A 19,696-nucleotide genomic window follows, 5' to 3' on the forward strand; every position below is an offset into this window, starting at 1 on the left:
TCAGATATCCATCAGGTTTCACAACATAAAGAGCTTCTCCTCCTCTTGCATCTTTCAACAAATTCAGTACATGTCCCCCGAGGCTTTGACAAGGAAAGAAGAATGTGCTAAATCTCGTTGAGGAAAGGCTAAATCCTCTCCTTGTGCAACACCACTCCTACAGGTCTACCTTTGTCAATGGCAAATTCACACAAAGAGCTCTGCACTCCGACAGTAAAGGTCGACAAACATAATTTACCACCAGCAAAAAAAAAGGCATTCAGGATTTAAATTTTGCTGAAACAACACAAATTTACTTTCAATTTGGCAAACTCATGTGGCAAATAAGCACCACTCCCCCACGACAGGCTGCCACATGTAGTACGCACCTTTTTGTACCATCGTTGGTACAGGTAGCTGTGACAATAAGCCTGTAGGTTAATTTCCTCTGTTGGCAATGTAGATATACTTACTGCAATTTCCAATAACCATGTAACAGAGTTGCTAAGTGAGAGGAGCTATTTCAGGCGCCTCTGGTTCTGGAAGTAAGAGTCTCTTTGACTTTCCCACAGTCAACGTGACTCACAGTGGGAGAACTTCTACAGCTTGGATCAGAATGTCACTTTCCTGGTTCAATCAACAGCACACGAGATCATCAAGTGTGTTTGATATTCAAGTATCTTGTTGTTTGATTAAAAATCAAATATCTGTGGACAGAAAATAATTTGGGTATATGTTGACTACCACTCCTATGGTGCATTTCAGAATGTTAACCGTGGAGTAAGCTGACCACGGAGCTTCTGTCTTTTGGGTTAATTTGGCATCAAATCAGCAGGTGTGTTTTATTCCCAAATGCAACGGCAAAGTCTCTCAGTGTCTTTGCTGGAAGGTTAGGGTGTCTGGTGGAGTTTTGACGATCACTAGAAGCACATCTAGGTTCCTTTGAGAGAGTTCCTGTGAGCGTACCAGAGCTGTAGCTGAGCTAGTGGCCCCACTACTGGACACTCTACAGTGTGTGTGTCTGTGTTACTGTGGGGGAGTGTCAGGACATAGCTGTGGCCCTGCTGTTTATCATGTTAACATTGTTGTTCTTTCCTGCCCTAAATATCTTGTTAAGTTCTGATACAGCACAGTAATCGGGGGCCCTTTATGCTGCGTCTACTGCCATTGAAGTCTCTTTCATGCAGGACAGATGAATGTATGAAATGGAGCTCAGAGTCTTCGTCCAGTTAGGGGAAAGCGGCAAGAACCAAACTTTAAAACCCAAGCAGACACGTTTAAGCTACTTTTTAGCAAAAAAAACAAACAGTTGTAACACACAATACATGTACTGCCAGAAACCCTAGTGTAGAGTTCCTCTTCAAATAATCAGAATAAAATTGATCAGAACAAACATATCAGATGTGAGCCAACACTAAATAGGACGTCATGCTCTGCCCTATTTAAACATAGTTATTGTTACATTATTGTTATCAAGGTAAATGGATTTTTTAGCATATCTTTCAGTCGAATTCATACAGAAAACAAATCTTTAATTATTGAACACATTTCATACAAATGGATGCAATACCGTGTGTTTTACAAAACATATAAAAGTAAATACCCAGTATATATATATATATATATATATATATATATATATAAAAACATATCAAATAACAATAACAATACACTTTAAATCATTCCGTCAACAAAACGCAGCATATCTAGACCCAGATGTCATTGCCGGATTTTACTGAAGACATATAGAGAGCCTATCGGTCACAGCTTATTTCAAGACTATAAACAAACTGCAGAGGAGACAGAGAATGTCTGTCATCACGTCTGCGGAGCTTTGTGAAGAAAGAAAGAGAGCGGAGGAGCTTGTGTGACTACGAAGGAGGGAATATTCCTCCCTCGTCTCCGCTCCTGTCCTGCGTGAGGACGTCCCACTCTCTTTTCTCTCTCTATGTCAACTCTTTCTCTCCTCGTCTTTGCCCTCGGGGCCCATGCTCTGGTTCACTGACATTGCTGCAGCCCTGGAGCGAGACAGTCATCTACCAAAGTCCACTGAGACCAGCCTGACGATTTGTTCCCAGAAAAAAAAAAAAAAAGGTTAAACAAACACACACATGAACTGAGGGCATATGTCAATCAATGGCACCCCGACGACAGTCCATCCATTATGATGACCTAAGACGAGAAAGGAGTGGTAGCAAGGCTGTGGGGGGGGGGGGGTTCAGCCTTGTTGCCATGGAAACAATTATTTTGCCCTCTTCCTTCCTGCCTTGCATTCCTCCACACGATGCGATGAAAAGTAAATTGCCTTTCGACAAAGCAGATTGGAGCGGTGTTTGGAAAAGAAGAGGCTGAAGACCCGGCCCGGCTGAAAGATGCACGAGAGCTGAAGAAACACACCCGCAAAGCGGTTAAAGTAGAGCTGGAACCGCTCACTGGCCATTTGGCTTTCTCAGGGCTGCATGTTACCTGATATCAGGTAGACAGATCTTTATCTCTGACTCCCAGCTAGCACCGAGCCAGACAGCGGAGTGTTTAAAGAGTAAAGAAATAACAAGCACCCACTAAGATTAGATGTACGCCACTCAACAAAAGCCCCAGAGCACAGATGTGCTGTTGCCACCCTGATAATCCCTTAAAAGCAAAATCTCCACACAGGATGTCACGTGACTGTAGCTTCAATACATGTTGTCTCACCTCACCTTTTTAATTGAGCTCCACTGCACCTTTTGTGACCGCCCTTGTTCAATTCATGAATGGTTGAGTGATTCGTAGCCTCACGTAATGCTGCGCTTATCTTCTTCAGCTGAGAAGAAGGGCATGTTGTGCACCAATACTGTGTGTTTTGCAGCCCAAACTCAAATACCCAGGTGCATATCATAAGCCCTCATGTCAACATTGCACAGAGTAAATACATCATTAGCAAGGGGGGAAAAAAAACGTGGCATGTACTCACAGTTCTTCCAGATAGGGGAAGTTCTTGAATACGAATGCTGGAAGCTCAGTGATGTTGTTCATGCTCAGGTCACTGTGGAAACAAATAATCATTTAGAAAGTACAGTACAATCTCTGAATTCATTCATACATTTAAATCAGTCTGTTAACCTCAAGCGGTTTCCAACAACAGATCACTTTGTTCTCAAAAGGTTTTTCACTGACGCTTCCTCGACACAGATTGTATTCTTACTTTTTAGCCATTTTAACTATTTGTATTGCATTACTTTTGTACGTGTGAAGCCTTTTTAAACCTTGGTTTTTGAAGTGTTGTGTAAAGATTTTACTGACTGACATAATCATCTGTGAATGAGGCCTTACTTTATCAACTTAGCTATTGCATATTATGCTGCAGTTAAGATATTACCATGACAAGGTGTTTGGCTGCATCACGTAGGACATACAACCAACAGGGTAGTGGTGTCACCCATCCCTTATGGCAGTTATAAGTCTTTTAACTGTGCCTGCATGAGTTCCTTGAAAAATCCCTTCTCTTTAGCCCCAGGGATCTTCATTTTTCAAGTAAAGATAGGCATGTAGCAGCATGAAAGATATGCACACAGGACTCGATTTGCTTCCCCACAAAGCTAATGTGAATTTAGGAGTTTTATTTTTATGATAATACAAAAAGAAATACGTATTTGCTACTGGAAATAGGTTAAATGTGTTAAAGTAAGGGACTGTCACATTAAAAGAGAGGACAAAAGGCTGTCTCAGGTCAACTGGAGACCAGTGAGAGCAAACTCAGCTCTGGATCCCTAATCTGATTAGGAATCCACTAACCTACCCCCGCCTCCATATGTGAAGACACGGGACATATCAAGACTGGAAAAACATACAGGATTCACAAATTAAGCAACCCCCTGCCCTCCTTTCACTCTCCAACTGGCCATCTTGAATTTCACTGCCAGATCTCTCTAGGACCTTGTGTGTGGGCCCCTCTATCCTACAAGGATCATATTGCCCTTCCGCTGCAGTCCCAATTACACACACACACAGAAGCCTTAAAAGGCGGGCCCTGACAGAACCCTCATCATCCCTGCGACCTGTGTCCCATCTCCACTTACCTGGTTATCCAATTACCACACAGGCTGTGCAGCTACAACACAACGTCCATCAACATCCAACCACTCCTTATCGTTCTTTTCTACCCAGACGACGTCTCTGGTGGTGCTTTGCAACCACTGCTGCCGATCTGCCACCACTGGTGGTCAGATGGATACATCCCTAACCACATTTTAAACCGCTTAACTAAATCTTGCGCAGACTGTTGACTGGTCTGGTCTGAACCACATGCAGGGCTGGGGAGAACAGGAGGCCAGCATGACTCTATCACACTTCCTCCCTCCCTCTGTGTGTGGCTGCTTTACTCATCAAGGCCCTGGACTGTCCCTGCTAAGATAGATTGAAGGGGACACTAAAAATGCAGCTGTGATAAATGGTTTCGAGCCTAAACGCTTTTACAAACAGGTATCGGTAAATTTCTATCCCATGTGCCATTTGGCTTCATTTTAGCAGAGAGGAAGCACAGATAGAATCTCAGGAGGTAGCAGACATGCTGTGAGAAAAGGAAAAGAAGGCTGCTGAGGTGAAGTATGAACATATTCTACAAGTCAAAATACAAAAATGCAATTTCTGTGTGAGTCAGTCAACAGAAAATTTATACTACATACCGAACTTTTAAAACACTATGCATAGTGTGATTGATTTGAATGTTAAATTTAAATGCACAATGAAAATGCGGGAGACAATGTATCAATTAAGTCTCCTTGGGGGCAATGACACTTGTTTTTAAACAGTACATAGTCATCATATACTGAAATTATGCGTTTTAATTAGACTATCAATTTATAATGAAAGTGCTCAGAATGAATGAGATGAACAGTACATACACTGGGGTCTTGTACATCTGTTGTTGAGATCAACTAACATATTTCTGCTGTTGAGCATAAAGAGGTTTTAGTCTACACATGTAATGCATCTAATCTTGTGTTGTGTCACTTCCGACAACCCGACGTAAGATTTAAAAGATGTGCAGAAAATAAACTCACATTTCTTCCTGAAACATCATTAAGATGCGTGAGCAACTTGAAAGTCCTGACCTGTGGCCAATACAATTTATTGGACAAAATTTGAATATGAAGCATTTCCTTCCACGCACACACACAGACACACACACACACACATACATACATACATATAAATAATATAACAGCTGTCCACAACACTTAAACACAGAAATGAAGCACATATCTGCAGCCAGTTGCACCTGCTGTTTGTAAGTCCTGGCCTGGTTACAGAAAGACACGTCCACTAAATAACCACACAAAGTCTTACAAAGAGCCCACTTGTTAATAAATATTTGCATCTAAAAAATGACTGGGTGTAAGTGTTGTGCTGCTCATCTGACAAAAAGTGCTTGTTGGGAATCTGTGTAAAACCATTTTGAAGAGCACAAAAAGCTTCATAATTACAAACTAGAATGACTGCCTTGCAGTTGCATGCCTCCGCCAATCAGTCAATTTGCAGTTTAGATCCATGTCTGTCCAAAATGTCATCACTTCAGCATACACATTCTTAAGTTATGGCCCAAAATGTGTTTTGTGAGGTCACAGTGACCTTCCTCTTCAACCACAGAATTCTAATCAGTTCATCCTTAAGTGGAAATGTGTACCATATCTGAAGACATTCCCTCAAGGCCTTCCTGTGACGGTGCTTTCACGGGAACGGGTCAGACGGACGTGAGGTCACAGTGACCGTTTGAGTGACCTTTGACCAGTAACATCTAATCAGGTGGAGGTTTGTGCCAAATTTGAAGAATCTACCTCCGTTAGTGAGCCACGTGTGTACCTCCGGACAGACAACCTGACAACATAATGCCTCCGGCCACCGCTATCACCGGCAGACTTTAATAAATCTTGACACCTGACAAAACCAAACGACCAGGAAAGGAGTTAGATTGAGGCCAAGAAGGAAGAAACCGCAGTGAGACATAACTTGAGAGTTCATCGACTCCTGCCGGAGGTTTCACCAGAAGGACAACAATCCGTGCAGCACTTCATAAATCAAGCCTGTGTGGCAGAGTGGATGAAACAAACGCACTCCTAGAAAAATAAAAAAATGCACCCGAACAAAGATCCTGTGGTCTGAATAAACTACAATCCAGCATTTCGGCCATAATGAAACCTTTAATGCCGAGAGGAAAGCAGATGCAGCTACCGTATCGTTCATCCGTCTAACACTGTCCTACACCATAGAACACCTTATTGTAAACATGTTCAGGAAAACACAATACATTTGGACTTAATTGAGATGAATTGGCAAAGATTTGTTTTTAAAGCATGTTTTCTCCCGGAAACAAGCCGCAGCTCAAACGATTCTACTTCATAAAAACTCCCAAATCCTTATTCTCAAATCCTCTTCCTTTTACATTTATAATGTAACTTTATCTCTTTGTTAAACAAGTAAAACTTGATTTCCAGATGTGGACAAGCTCCCCCCAATTTAACAATTTAAACATTTTTGGAAAATAAACTGTATTGCAAAAATCAAGATCTTACCAAGTTCCCTTTAATTTAAGTTCTATGTAACATTTTGGAAATCGTGTGTCTACTGGCATAACACTCTCTTCTCTTATTTGTTGTAATCAGGCACTGATTGAAAACTAGACTTCTTCCTTCTTTCCACAAGACAAGAGTAGCTGCATCACCCCTCACAAGTATTGTATCACATTAGGCCGGTGGTGCAATGCATCATAATTTCCTCAGAACATACAATCACCGATGCTGTGCGTAACCAATAATTAAACTGTTGCTGCAGCACACTCCCAGGCCTCTCAGCGTGACACTGTGAGGACAGGAACAATGCTATAACAAGCATTACTATGCACAGTTCAGTCAAAATATAATCAGCATCATCAAATATAGTGTGTGTGATGCATCAACACTTAATAAAACACATAGTAAATGTGTACACGTTTAGAAATTAACTTATCTTTCATATACCACATTATTAACAGAAAGATGGTGAGGTTTAGCAGCTATTTTATGGATGAACGGTGGGATGTAGAATTAGCCGCTCTCCCATCTGCTCCATTTCAGACAATACTCCACTTAAAGTGATTCACAGTCCACCTGTATAAATGTCAGCTACCGAGGATTACCTGCAGGATAGTCGTTACAAGTCCACATGACGAACGTTGCATGTAAAGATTATTTGCTTTTTCAAATTAACTTTCAAGCATCTGGCCATCATTTCCAAAACCCATCACATCCTCTCCCACTTATCCATCTTTGGAGTCCCACAAGACATGACAGCCTTTACTTTGAAGCAATCAGTCATCGTTAGAAACAAACTACCACGTCCAAAGACTTTGCTCTCCAATACTACTAGACACTAAGCCTACTTACAATACAAACCATTTATGTTGAATACATGTCTATCCAACGCAGCTTGGGGTAATATTTGTATTTTTGAATACTGGCACAAGATTGAGAAAACCGGCAGCCATTAGCAGTTAGAAAGTGTGTGATGGGGGGGGGGGGAGAATAGGTCTATAAGTGGAGGACAGTGTTGGGGACTTAGAGAGGGGGGAGAGAGCGTTAATATTCCACTGACTGGCTCCTTTCACCTCTGCTGACCAAGAACAAAAGTATCATTCAGTTAAAAATGGATTGAGGGCACCAATGGTGAAGCTCCACCAGCAGAGTGCAAGACCCCTGACGCCACCCCTCCTTTTTCCCCTAAGTCTCAACCTTGTTCAGGGTATGAAAGGAGCTAACACAACGGAGACGCAATCTGTAATAACACCGTCTTGCTCCCTTAAAATGCACAAGAGCTCATGCACACACTGTATTAAAGTCGTGTGCAGAGCCTCGGTGGCAGGTAGGCTTACATACCTTCAAAAGGAGTGTTTGCTTTGTTACTGGCTGAGGGGCCTCCTTCTTCTCTCATCTGCTTTTCTGTGACAGGGCTGTTTCCATCACAGATGCCAAAACTCAAGCCCCTGTGGGCTGGAGGTGAGAGTCCACTCCAACATCGTCATATGATTTATTATAAAATGTGTGGTCCTCTATTGCCATGAGATTTAACTAGAGCAAAGGTACAAATACACAGTAGACATTGCCTGAAATATGTGTCCTTGTATTGAGGACTTCTTGACATCTGAGCAGTGCTACATGTGCAAACTTTGCACCTTCCGTCCAGTTGTTGCCGCTGACTAGACTATATATTCTATATATTGTCTCTTTGCCATCAAACTGATTGTGAAGACATGATGACTGCAAACAAACTTGTACAAGTTCAGTTCAAATGTTCTAATGACAAAACACTTTTTTTTTTTCCCCTTTCCACATCAGCAGACCATTGTGGGGCCATTAGCCCTGAAAGAAGGAGCCCTTGCAGCTGCAATATGTCTCACTAATCCATCATGATCCCTAACCCCAGTGCTCCACATACAAAAGACGAAGGGAGCGGGAGAGGACAACTTAAGTTCAAGAGACCAGGAGAACAAATGAGAGTGGGACAGAGAGGGGGACAAACAACCGTTCACATATTTTTAAGAGGTTGAAGCGAATATATGAGGCAGTTTAGTGCTTTACATGTGTCACAGAGCATTTAGATACCCACGTGAAGAGCACAGACAAGAAGATAGCACAATCTGGAAAATTGTTTTCTAATTTGGCATAAAATAAGGCCGCAGAGCATCAGCAAGGGCTTTTGATATCCTTTAGTTGTGATCCAGATGTCAGACTGCCCATAATAAGGAGAAAGTATGATGAGAGTCTCAGCTGTAAGCAGTAGACCTTCGTGGGACATGTCTTGAGAGCCTGGAATATGAATCCACTACCTCTGTTTACTTAAGCCAACACTTTCCTACCAATGGCGATTTAAAGTTGCACATCATATTGGTTGTGGTGTAGCGATGCTTTGGCCACCATTCTTAAAAAGGTGGCAAAACAGCACAAAGGTTTCTCCAAACAAGAACAAACCGTAAAAGTTTAAGGCTAGGTGGCTGTGAAACACAGGTCCACTTCTTCACCAAGTAACACATTTCAAACAGATGAGTGTGATCTTCAAGTCATAACTTCTTCTATTTGTTTTCTGAGGGAGAGTAGTAATAACAAAATGCCACAATAGATTGCTGTTTTGAATGCTGTTGCCAAGGTGGTTACTTTAGTTTATGATTAACCCAGAGGTTGTGAAACAAACTGAGGAGTTTCTTCATCAACTGCATCTGCGCCACCCCATAAAGAGCTGACCTACTTTTTATTAAAAAGAAACGTGGGCCCTGACACGAAGTAGTAGTTAGACTCTTAATCACACTTGTGGCGACAATGTATCAATGGCCCTCATAGTTATTTTGTATTAAACACAATGCCGGTTATGATCTACACAGCATTACTTTAAATCTGGCCCTGCTTTTGAACTCAGCACTCATAACTTTACTTTGCGGTTCGGTCACATAACATCTCATAACATCTCATAAACAAACAAGTTGTCGAGTAATAGAAAATGCATCAACAATTGTGATTACTGATTCATCATTTAGTCTTTAATCAAACAAAAGTGTTCAACATACACTAGTTCCAGCGGCTCAAACGTTTTATACAATTGTAAAGTTAATAGATTTTTGATTTGGGACTTGTTTTTGGAGAAACAAACGAACATGTCGACGGCAAGACGGCTCCTGAAACTTGTGGTGGACATTTTTCACTATTCGGACATTTTAAGGACTGAACGTGGCAACTAACAATTATTCTCGATATCGAACGTGGCGATTGTTTTCTCACTTGATTGTTCAGTTTAAAAATAATCAAAAAAGTAGTGCGACATGTCCATTGAAAGAATCACAGATGATCCACCACCTCAAAAATATTCAGTTTAGTCGACCATCATATGCGATAAAGAATCAAACCTACATGTTTGATATGCTGGAAATCAGAAAATGTGACTAACATTTCCTTAAAAATGACTCAATTATCAAAAGAGCTGCAGATACGTCTTCTATAGATTTATGAGTGTACCGATTTTTTTCAACTCTTAAGTCATTGATTGAATAACTGATATTGTATATAATACTTAGTTGCAGTCTTACATGTCTATTACAACATGAGTAGAAATGGGAAGCTGATTTAATGTTGTTTCAGAGAAGGATTTACTTTTTGGCTGCAATTAAAAGTTAGTACAAGTTGTCCAGCTATAACTGTGCATAGTTGACCTGAACTCTGAGCGGTTTGGCACCTTGGATGATGACCAGAAACCCTTAAAGACTCTTAACATCTTGATGAGGCCATATTTTCTCTGTTGGGACCATTCAGTAGAAAGTTTACCGCATGGTGTTGAATGTTCATTATTCACTTGCGATGTAAACACAGGCCTTTGCGGGGAGGCATTCTGAGGTGCACAGGCATGTTTTTGAGGTTGTATTTCACAGTGCATGTTGCCAAGTACTTACAGGTAGTAGGTGAAAGCACTGAGCCCGGCTGGGACGGCGGTGAGCCCTCTCCCGGAGCAGTCTGCACCCCCATCTTCATCGCAGCTGCATGAGGGCGAACACACGGCCGTCGACTGCCCTTGACCGGTGGCACCAGGACGGAGGAAACACCACAAACATATCCAAAACAGATCCACGCGCATTGTCCTCCTCGTCTGTTCAGGTGACCGCGGTGAAAACAGGAGGGCCCTTTTTCTTTGTGGTTTAATTTAGTCCGGACGTCGACTTCTCATGTGGTTGGTCGGTTTGAGGCATGAAGAGATGAAGCCTGACCGACGCTTTTCAAAACAACATACAACGTCCGAGCACTTCATACATTCACGAGCCCGACCCAAAATATCCACGTAAACGGTCCAGCTAGCGTTAACAACCAAACATTGTCTTCGAAGACGAGCGTTTTACCTTCCAGTGAAACATTTCTCAACCCCCCCGTGTGTGTGTGTGTGTGTGTGTGTCGTATTAGTCCATGAAAATAAAGTAGCAGAGCTCGCGACAGGAGCGGTAGCCTACCTTGCGTTTTCTGCGTTTTTCGCTGTCCCATTAAATAACCACAAAAAAAAGAGAAACGAGCGGTGCCTGCTAATGCGTCGCTAAAGGGCTGATCCGGTGGCGGTGAGACGTTCAGTTAAACGTGGTTTGTTTCCTTACAGAAGAGCACCGACAGTTTTCAGCTATTGCTCACGTTCCCCTCCTCTGCTCCTGACATCAACAGCATGCTTGTAGCTCGGCGGGCACCCTACCGGACAACCTGCAGCACTGGGCCTGTGCAACACTCCAGACCTGCACCACAACGTCAGAGAGCCTACCGCTGCACACTCATGAGCAGCTAGGGGGGAGAAAAGTCAGGTAACAACTGTTCACACACGTATGGAGGTCCCGTATGGGGGTAATGTGTTAGTGCATTTCTTTTAGAACCACGTGTACCAGGTTTAAAAAAAAAAAAGCGGTGGTGGAAGAAGTAATGTCCAGGTCCTTTACTTAAGTTAAAGTTCCAATACCACACTGTGAAACTACCAGTGGTGAAAGAAGTATAGTTATTTTACTAAGCCATAGTAGCGATCCTGCTCTGAAAGATACTCTGTTATAATAAAAAAGTTATGCATTCAAACTTTTAAAAATGCCCAAAAGTAGGCGATTCTCATCAAGATATACTTGAAGTACTAAAATAAAAGTACTTTATTGTTGCATTTTACAACTCTAGATGTTTAAGGTTGTGCTCATTTGAAATACTTTATACTGTTGGATAGTTTAATCTATAGCAATGCAACGTATTTTTCTATATCATTTATAACTAAAAAATTTTTATCAGAAAAATTAAAAATCACCAAATTTGGAAATACATGTTTTTCATTGGACAGAAAGAGCATGATGCAATTGTAATCTCAAAATGAACTAAAGGTGTGCGACAAATCTAGAAGAGTTAAAAAGTACAATATTTGCCTTTGAGGTATAAATAAATAAAGTTGCATAGGGACAAGTGCATTGCAATTCTACCTAATTACAGTACTTGAGTAAATTACTTACTTACTCCGTACATTCAGCCAAGTACTGTACTTAAGTACAATTTCTATTTAACTACTTAAATAGAGTACATTTTTTAATAAATTAGCAATGGATTAAATCACAGAGACACATATCTGGGGCCTTAAAGCAACTAACTGTTTCTCCTGCTGGTAACCAAGCCTTGCTCATACAGGTTTACATACTATTTAAGCTTCCATCAGTGTCAGAGATGATCAGACTATTTAGGCAAAATCACAATGAAAATTAATCAATAGTCAATTATAACTTAATGTTGTGCATGAAAAAAATCACAGTAAGTACAGTATTACGAGCAACGTGTACCTGAGTTTACAGGGTGGTACATTATTGATACATTAACATGTAACAAGCAGCTTTTGAGTATAAGCATTACAAACATGCATTAAGTATGTTATATAAGCAAAATAGCAGTATTAGTAGAAAAATGTACTAAATTTTCAAAGTTAAAAGTACAAGTTAAATTGTCGATTTGGTCCGTACTGTTATGTCTGACTCCTTTTTATATACCTGGACAATGCATCACATTCAATTATGTTATCATATGTGTTTATTATGTAAAATATTTATCTGAGGAGTAACAGGCAAAAGAATGGAATACACAAAGTGGAATAAAAAGGAGACTAATTCCTATCTGTTCCCTGTAAGGGAACAAAAGTTTAAAGTTTCACATATTGTAAAGTAAAGAACAAGTGCTTTTTTACTTACAGTACTGTACACCTCCAATGCTACGATTGAAAACCAGTTGTGTTGCTCACTAATCTGATGAGGTGGATAATTGACTTGGTGAATATGTGACAAGCTAGTTGTAGAATGTACAGGGTTCAGCGGAGATCACATTAAGTGTGCTCTGATAATCCAGGTATCTGGACATGCCGTGTCAGTGGGGATGCAATAACAAAATACTACAAGCTAGTTGAAGAATGCAGGGACTAACACTTCCTGCCTCATATTGTTATTTTTAGGGTTACCTATTAACGCACAATACACAGGAAAGCACAATAATGAAGAGGTGGATGAATCAACAGCTACCATGACAGGCCTTTTAGCAAGAAGACATTAAACTAATTAAGCAGTGTTGTTCAGTAACAGGACATGTAGGCTACATCCACTGGTCAAATAGTCCTTAATTCTGTTCTTTTAAATTTTCCATGCTTATAAAATAATCTCTTTAATTAAAGTGACTCTGTAGCTCACACCAAGATGAGGGTGCAAAAACTAAGATATTAAATAAGCATGTGGGTCTTTTACATCCATGAACTTCTTGCAAATTATTTGTAGATCCTGATAACCAGAAGCTCCCTTTGAAGAGTTTCAGTGATCCTTTGCAGGTTTGGCAGCTCTGACATGATGTCTGACAAACAGCTTAATGTTTTGACGTTGCTGTGAAAGTGACCGTATCAATTACCACCAAAATTAGAACCACAGAATAAATAGACCAACGGAATTGTTTGAGAATTACATTCATATGTGAGTATTTTGCATTGGAAGGTAACCTGTTGAGGGATGAAATTCAGCCATTTGTCTTCAACACTTCAGGCAGAGCGTTTATAGTGTAGGCTACGTATCTTCAAGATGATACTTGAATATGTTTGAATTTGCTTTATAGATGTCACTTGTTTTACGGCTCCTCAGTGTTTGTCTCCTGTTCCGATGCATAAATCTTTTCTCTGGTTGTGCCGGATGAAATCATAGCAGTCTGTTTGTACACGCTGTGACTTTAAATGGCAAGCACATTACATTTGATGCACACTTGCGGATACATTTGACAAGATTGTGATCATGGTTAAGTGCTGACTGCAAACATACAATGGGACAAGAAACCGCAAAGCCAGCAGGGAAGGCACACTTGTATCTATCCACCACCTAGACCTCTACATTTAGTGCATGTCATGAACATCACAATAATTCCTCCTCTTATACCTCAATTCTATCAGTGATCTTGCTCCTGCCTCAATCTTTTTTTTTTTTCCCATGATTATTTCCATCATGAATAAAGAGCTCTTAACACACCACTTGCAAATTCACTCTTATGGCACCTGACACCTAGAGCATCTCCACCCTTGACATTATGGGATAATCAATGGTGCATGGGGGAAAGGGCAGTCAACCAGACAGGGCACAAGGTGCACATGGGTGTGGTGACTATGTTTGGTATTCTTGAAGCCAGAGGCATACGGCGCACCTGCAGCATGTATGGAAACTGGGATTGGTTTACAAGCAATACATTATCAGTGGGGTGGTTTACAGTATGCCATCAATCATGGCCATTCACATCAACCCACTGTGGCATACACCTCCAATGTGGAAGGAAGTCGCTCAGTGTTGCTTCTCCCAAGAATGAACTAATGTCTTGTATAGAAGGTGAGTTACATTCACATTTCTGAAAATATTACAATTTACCTAAATTAAATTGGCTCATGTTGAAAGTAGTGAAATAATGCAATTACACTCTGTAAACAACATTTCTTACGGTAAAACCCATTTCATTGTAATTGCACACAGCTCCTCAAAGGTCCTGGTATCAGCTTTGCACACTGTTGTGCTGTAATACAGGCGACGTTTGAATGTATTGCTGACTAGCTTGCAAGCTAACAACGCATTTGGAGCGGGAATGCATGTTGCTTCACTGTTAATTAAAATTCAGTTTCTTCCTTGAAGGTAAGCAAGGCGGAAGGCAAACTGGACCTCCGTAGTGGACCCACAAAGTGACAAACAATCATATTTTTTCAGAAAGTTCCAGTCAGATATCTCAAGACATACAGTAAGCAGTGAGTGGTGAGAATAACGAGTAATAATTTGAACAGTATTGACCTTTGACCTAACTGCATTAAGTCAGTGTAATCTCTTTCTTTGAGCAGTACAAAAATGAACAAGTTATTTTCTTTTAGCATCGAAACATGGAACAAAATATTGCAAATTAATTAAAAGAGATTATTTAATGACACTTCTGATTTTGGGACGAGTTCTCATTCCTGTGAGCTAGTTGAGTGAGACAAGAGGTGAAAGGTCAAAACACAATGACTCATCCACTAGAGTGAAGTCTTGAATCCAGGTAGTAGTGCCTGCAGCACATTGTGCTATAAATAATAAAATGAACCCACATGCAAGTCATCATGTAGATGCCTTCCATTTTGCTTTAATGAGCCAGTTCCCTGAAATATTCAAAAGGACCAGCAGTATATTCTTGCATTATTATTGCTATCACTAAAATCATGTATGTGTCTGTTGACAGGGACCAAAACGTGCACTGAGGGATAGTGTTTCTTTACGTAATCTCACTGATTAGCAGTACTATTCCCTTGTTTTTATTATTTATGTTTGTGAAAGAGACAGATTTGTGTAGAGGTGAGAGTAAAGTGCAGACATGAAATAATAAAATACAGAAAACAATATGAGATTGCCTCCAATACTTATTTTGGTCAGGAATGATCGTATACCCTAATTACGGTAAATTCTTCCACTTAGCCTGTTTTCAAGAGTTATGCTTTTACATACAGTATATGTCTGGGTTAAAAAAAACTCTGCTTTATTGTTGTCATTGTTTAAACAATATGCAGTTTAGTTGAAAGGTACATGTCAGTGAGGAAGTAAATGAAAACAAACCTGATTGTAAAAGTTTTTCTCAGTCTTTTAAGTCATTATGCCAACAAGCAGTTCTCAAGGTCCACTGCTATTTAATATGCACACCCTCATATTTCAGCAAAAGCACATCGATATAATGCCGAAAGTGTACATTCATATATTTTTTTAATAGTTTCTTTCTTAACACAGTTGTGAGTGTAGCCAAGTTCTTATGAAGAGAAATACTACCCCACAGTGGTTAGATTTTCTCAGTGCTCCAAACTGTTTTCCATTCAAACTCAATGGTGTGAATGAACGTTGCCTAAGGCGTATAACATTGTACTGAAGCAGAAATCAAACTATTTTCATATATATTTCACATGACATAAGATTAAGGCACGGAGGAATTCAAATGTAAAACCTCACTTTCATTATGGTACCATGTGTAACAAATGTCATCTTTGTAGTCAGAAAGGCTCGTGACTGAAACACAAGAAAAATAACAAGTGGGAAAAGAAAGAATTCACTGAACAGCACACATGCAACATAAATTGAAATGTTAAATAGGATAAAAAGTTCATGAAAGAACTGCAATAAATGAATAAAGCAATCACAGTGTACATTTACTAAAGTACTGTACTTAAGTACAGTTTTGAGTTTTGCAGTATATTAGCCCGACCTCAACCAAGCTGCAACATTTTGAAATAAAATCTACATTTTTTGTATTAATAATAAGTCAAATGACTATGTGTGAAGAAAGAGGTGAATGAAAGGAACGGAGCCATAACTCCCATCACTAACATCTAGTTCCCTGTAATTGTTTCGATATGACTAACCGAGTTCTTTCATACAGCTCTGATTTCCCTGTAATGCAGAACACAACCTTGGCTTTCACACATGCCTATCCTCCTCTACTGAGGTTGAATTGGACCTCTTTGTCCTGTTATCATACAAGACACGTAGCTCCACTGTATGCTGTGAAAAATGTCAGTGATTGTCACTTTTTGTCTCTCTCCGCCAGGCTGTTCCTTTTAGCTCTGCTGCTCAATAAGAAAGGCAAGCCCTGAGGGACAATTTGATGCTAAGGTCAGATTAGTTATTAGCAAGTATGGGATAGTGTGACCGTAACGCCAGATGACGCTATCTGTCTGTCCTCGGAGGAGTGTCAGTGGTCACAATGATCACCTTCTTCTACTACGCCTTTGGATGTCTGATGTTCGTCATTTCGTGACTATAATAAAGCTTCTTTTGTCTGATGACCATCGCTGACACAAACAAGAACTATCTCAGGCAAAGAGACCACAGAGACAAAGCGGCCTGTGAAGTGAACTAATGAAAATGAAGTCTTCATTGACGTTTCAAGGTAATGAAGCACTTGTCATTTTCTTCAGACAGTATTATATAAATAACCTTGGGACAAAGCTGTGTTTTTGAGCCTTTGAAAGGGGGCTTTGATGATGTACACAGTTGTGGCCATTCAAAGTCTCAATGCGCTGCTGTTGCTCACGAGTGTCATTTACACTCAGGGGGCGACTGTGGCGGAGTGGATAGCAGGGCCGTCCTTCAATCAGAGGATCTGCAGTTCAATCCCCGGCTCTAGCTCTGCTAGTCGCATGTCGATGTGTCCTTGAGCAAGACTTTGTAATTGTAAGTTGCTTTGGATAAAAGCATCTGCTAAATGACTGTAATGTAATGTACACCAATTTTATAGTGCCCAACCAAGAGCTTCTACATTTACTATAACCCCGCTGTCATGGAACTAAATAGAAACTGGATCGGGTTGTACCGACTCAGATATATGATCCTTGCGGATATGATGACCTAGAAATGTTAACTATTAAGGCCTACAGCTAACATTCTCATATTAAAGGTTACTCATGGATATAATTCCTCAGCAGCAATAGAGGACAAATTGCTCTAAAGAAGCGTCTAAGTCTTAAGGCCTAAAGCTACCACTCTCATTAAAAGTTGCTCATGGATATAATGCCTTACCAGCAAAAGAGGGCAAATTGTTCCAGGTTTTTAAATCAAAGAATGGTTGTTATAAGTTAAACACTCTCGCATATTGGTGCATATGTTACAGTTGTCACTTTAGTTGAAAGGCTCTTAGCGAAAGAACACTGCCACAAATTTTCTGCAAGTTAAGACGTTTTATCACCAAATTACCCTTTAAAATCTGGCAGAATGCATGTCTAGTAATTGCATTCTTGCAAGATCAGTCTATGTGGTCCTGTCAGTCATGCTTCCTGTCTGTATAAATGCTCATTGTGATACTGTCCCCTCAAGCTATATTCTAGCATCTGAGCATGCGTCAGTACAGTGCTCACTGTTGTTTCTCACCAGTTGGTGACATATGTCTGATATAGAGTATCCGCTCAGATGAACAAGATGTGCCTTCATCAGACTGACTTCTGTCAATGTTCAGAACTGACAGCGCATTGACAAGATGGAGTTTGCTGTCCCTTTTGTGACCCTAACTGTATCCTAGTTTTCATCATTTTTCCTTGTATTAAAAATAATGAAATTTCTTTAATAATCAGGACAAACCCTGGTGCTCCAAAGATTTGATCCATGCAACCATATTGGATGGAACCATGCAATGCAGAGCAATCTATAGATAATGAAGGGTATACAATGCTTAACAAAACAATAATTAGAGTCTTTAATGGAAGTTTAATAATATGGCAGCAACTGATGATTGAATGATTCACAGCTATTAAATTAGATTAATAGTTTGATCTATAAAATGTCAGAAAAGTCAAAAATCCCAAAACATGAATTTACTATCCTAGAGGACAACAAAACCCAGCAATCATTAACATTTCAGCAGTCTGAAGAAGTGGATTTTCTGCACTTTTTCTTAAAAGAGTACTTAATCGATTAACAAAGTAGTTGCCAATTAGATCAACCACCGAATAGATTAATTAACCAGAACGTCGGTTGTAATTATTAATTTGTGTTTTTAACACCACATGGCACCTTGCTGTTATTTGAGTTGAGATGTGTTTTTGTTTTTACAGTTAAGTATCTGTGCTTTGAAATAAATCAGCTTTGACACATTCCTTGGCAATAAAACATTTACATGTTGTTATCAGTAAATATTCATAGTATACAACTAGGGAAAAAAAAAACCAGCTGATGATGAATCCAATGTGGGCCTTTTTAGCCACAAAGAGCAGCCCAGTGTGAAACTCTGCCCAAACAGACCCAAAACATAATAATTGAAAACCACAGAGGCAAGAGAAACATAGTAACACATATTAGCCAGCGTAGCTCCAGGCTGTCTTTTGAAAGCATGCTGTCAGAATAATTTTCAACCTCTCAATCTGAAAGTCCTGCTGATGGCGAGGTTTGGCTTATCCAGCCTCTTCATTGTGGGGATACATTTGCAATTGATGGCGCACCAGAAAACCATGCTGCTTTCCTTTTGTGCGCCCACAACGTGTACTGGTTAAAGACAATGAAAAGAAACAGTGGTGCAATTTGAACAGTGCAGTGAGTAGGGGGTGGGGAATGAAAATCAGTTAAAGGGTTGCAAGTTTGATACATATTGATGGATAGAATTAATTGAAACAAAAGATGAGTAATAAACTGGTCAGATATACTTTCTGAAGCTGAAATCGTGGAGGATTTCCTGTTTCTTCTGGGGAAGATGTAGAGATTTCATAAATTAGTCTCACATTAAGATTCATATTGTGTAAATTCAAATGCCATATGTAAGGTTTTTGGATAATCTCTAATGTTGTTATTTTTGCAATTACATGCTAGGTTACATTGTGTAAATATAGTATGAAGCAAAGATTGTGTGTGTAAAATATTTTGTGGCACTTCTAAATTTGGTGACTAATTGTGACATGATGCTGCTGGATAAACAATGTCTCCTGGATCAGCCTGGGATAAAACGGATTGGCAAGGCTCAAATGAAATCCCAGAGAAAGTGTGAACCAAATAGTACAAGCTAAAAACTGTTATCCTCGATAATTTTGGTGACTACAACTTAAAGGTACCATGTGTAATTTTCTTGTAGACAAACAAATGTATGTTTACATTTAGTTACTCACCAAAATGCATCATAGGTATCTTTTTTGCCTAACGAATTTGTCACACATATTTTCTTCGAAAACATTT

The 19,696-nt window shown here is 40.0% G+C and overlaps 1 protein-coding gene across 1 annotated transcript in view; it reads right to left on the reverse strand.

Annotated features, from left to right (window-relative positions):
- Positions 1-11,324, reverse strand: part of lgr4 (leucine-rich repeat containing G protein-coupled receptor 4) — a 26,696-nt gene extending 15,372 nt beyond the window's left edge. The window contains exons 1-2 of the mRNA XM_031846252.1: positions 10,427-11,324; positions 2,933-3,004 (exon numbers count right to left, since the gene is read on the reverse strand). Of these exons, the coding sequence (XP_031702112.1) occupies positions 2,933-3,004; positions 10,427-10,608 (254 nt within the window). The 5' untranslated portion in view covers positions 10,609-11,324. The remainder of the gene's footprint in view (positions 1-2,932; positions 3,005-10,426) is intronic.
- Between the last annotated feature and the right edge of the window lie 8,372 nt (positions 11,325-19,696).

Source organism: Anarrhichthys ocellatus, unplaced genomic scaffold, assembly GCF_004355925.1.
Source record: "Anarrhichthys ocellatus isolate YVR2014 unplaced genomic scaffold, GSC_Weel_1.0 scaffold6, whole genome shotgun sequence".
Classification (NCBI taxonomy): domain Eukaryota; kingdom Metazoa; phylum Chordata; class Actinopteri; order Perciformes; family Anarhichadidae; genus Anarrhichthys; species Anarrhichthys ocellatus.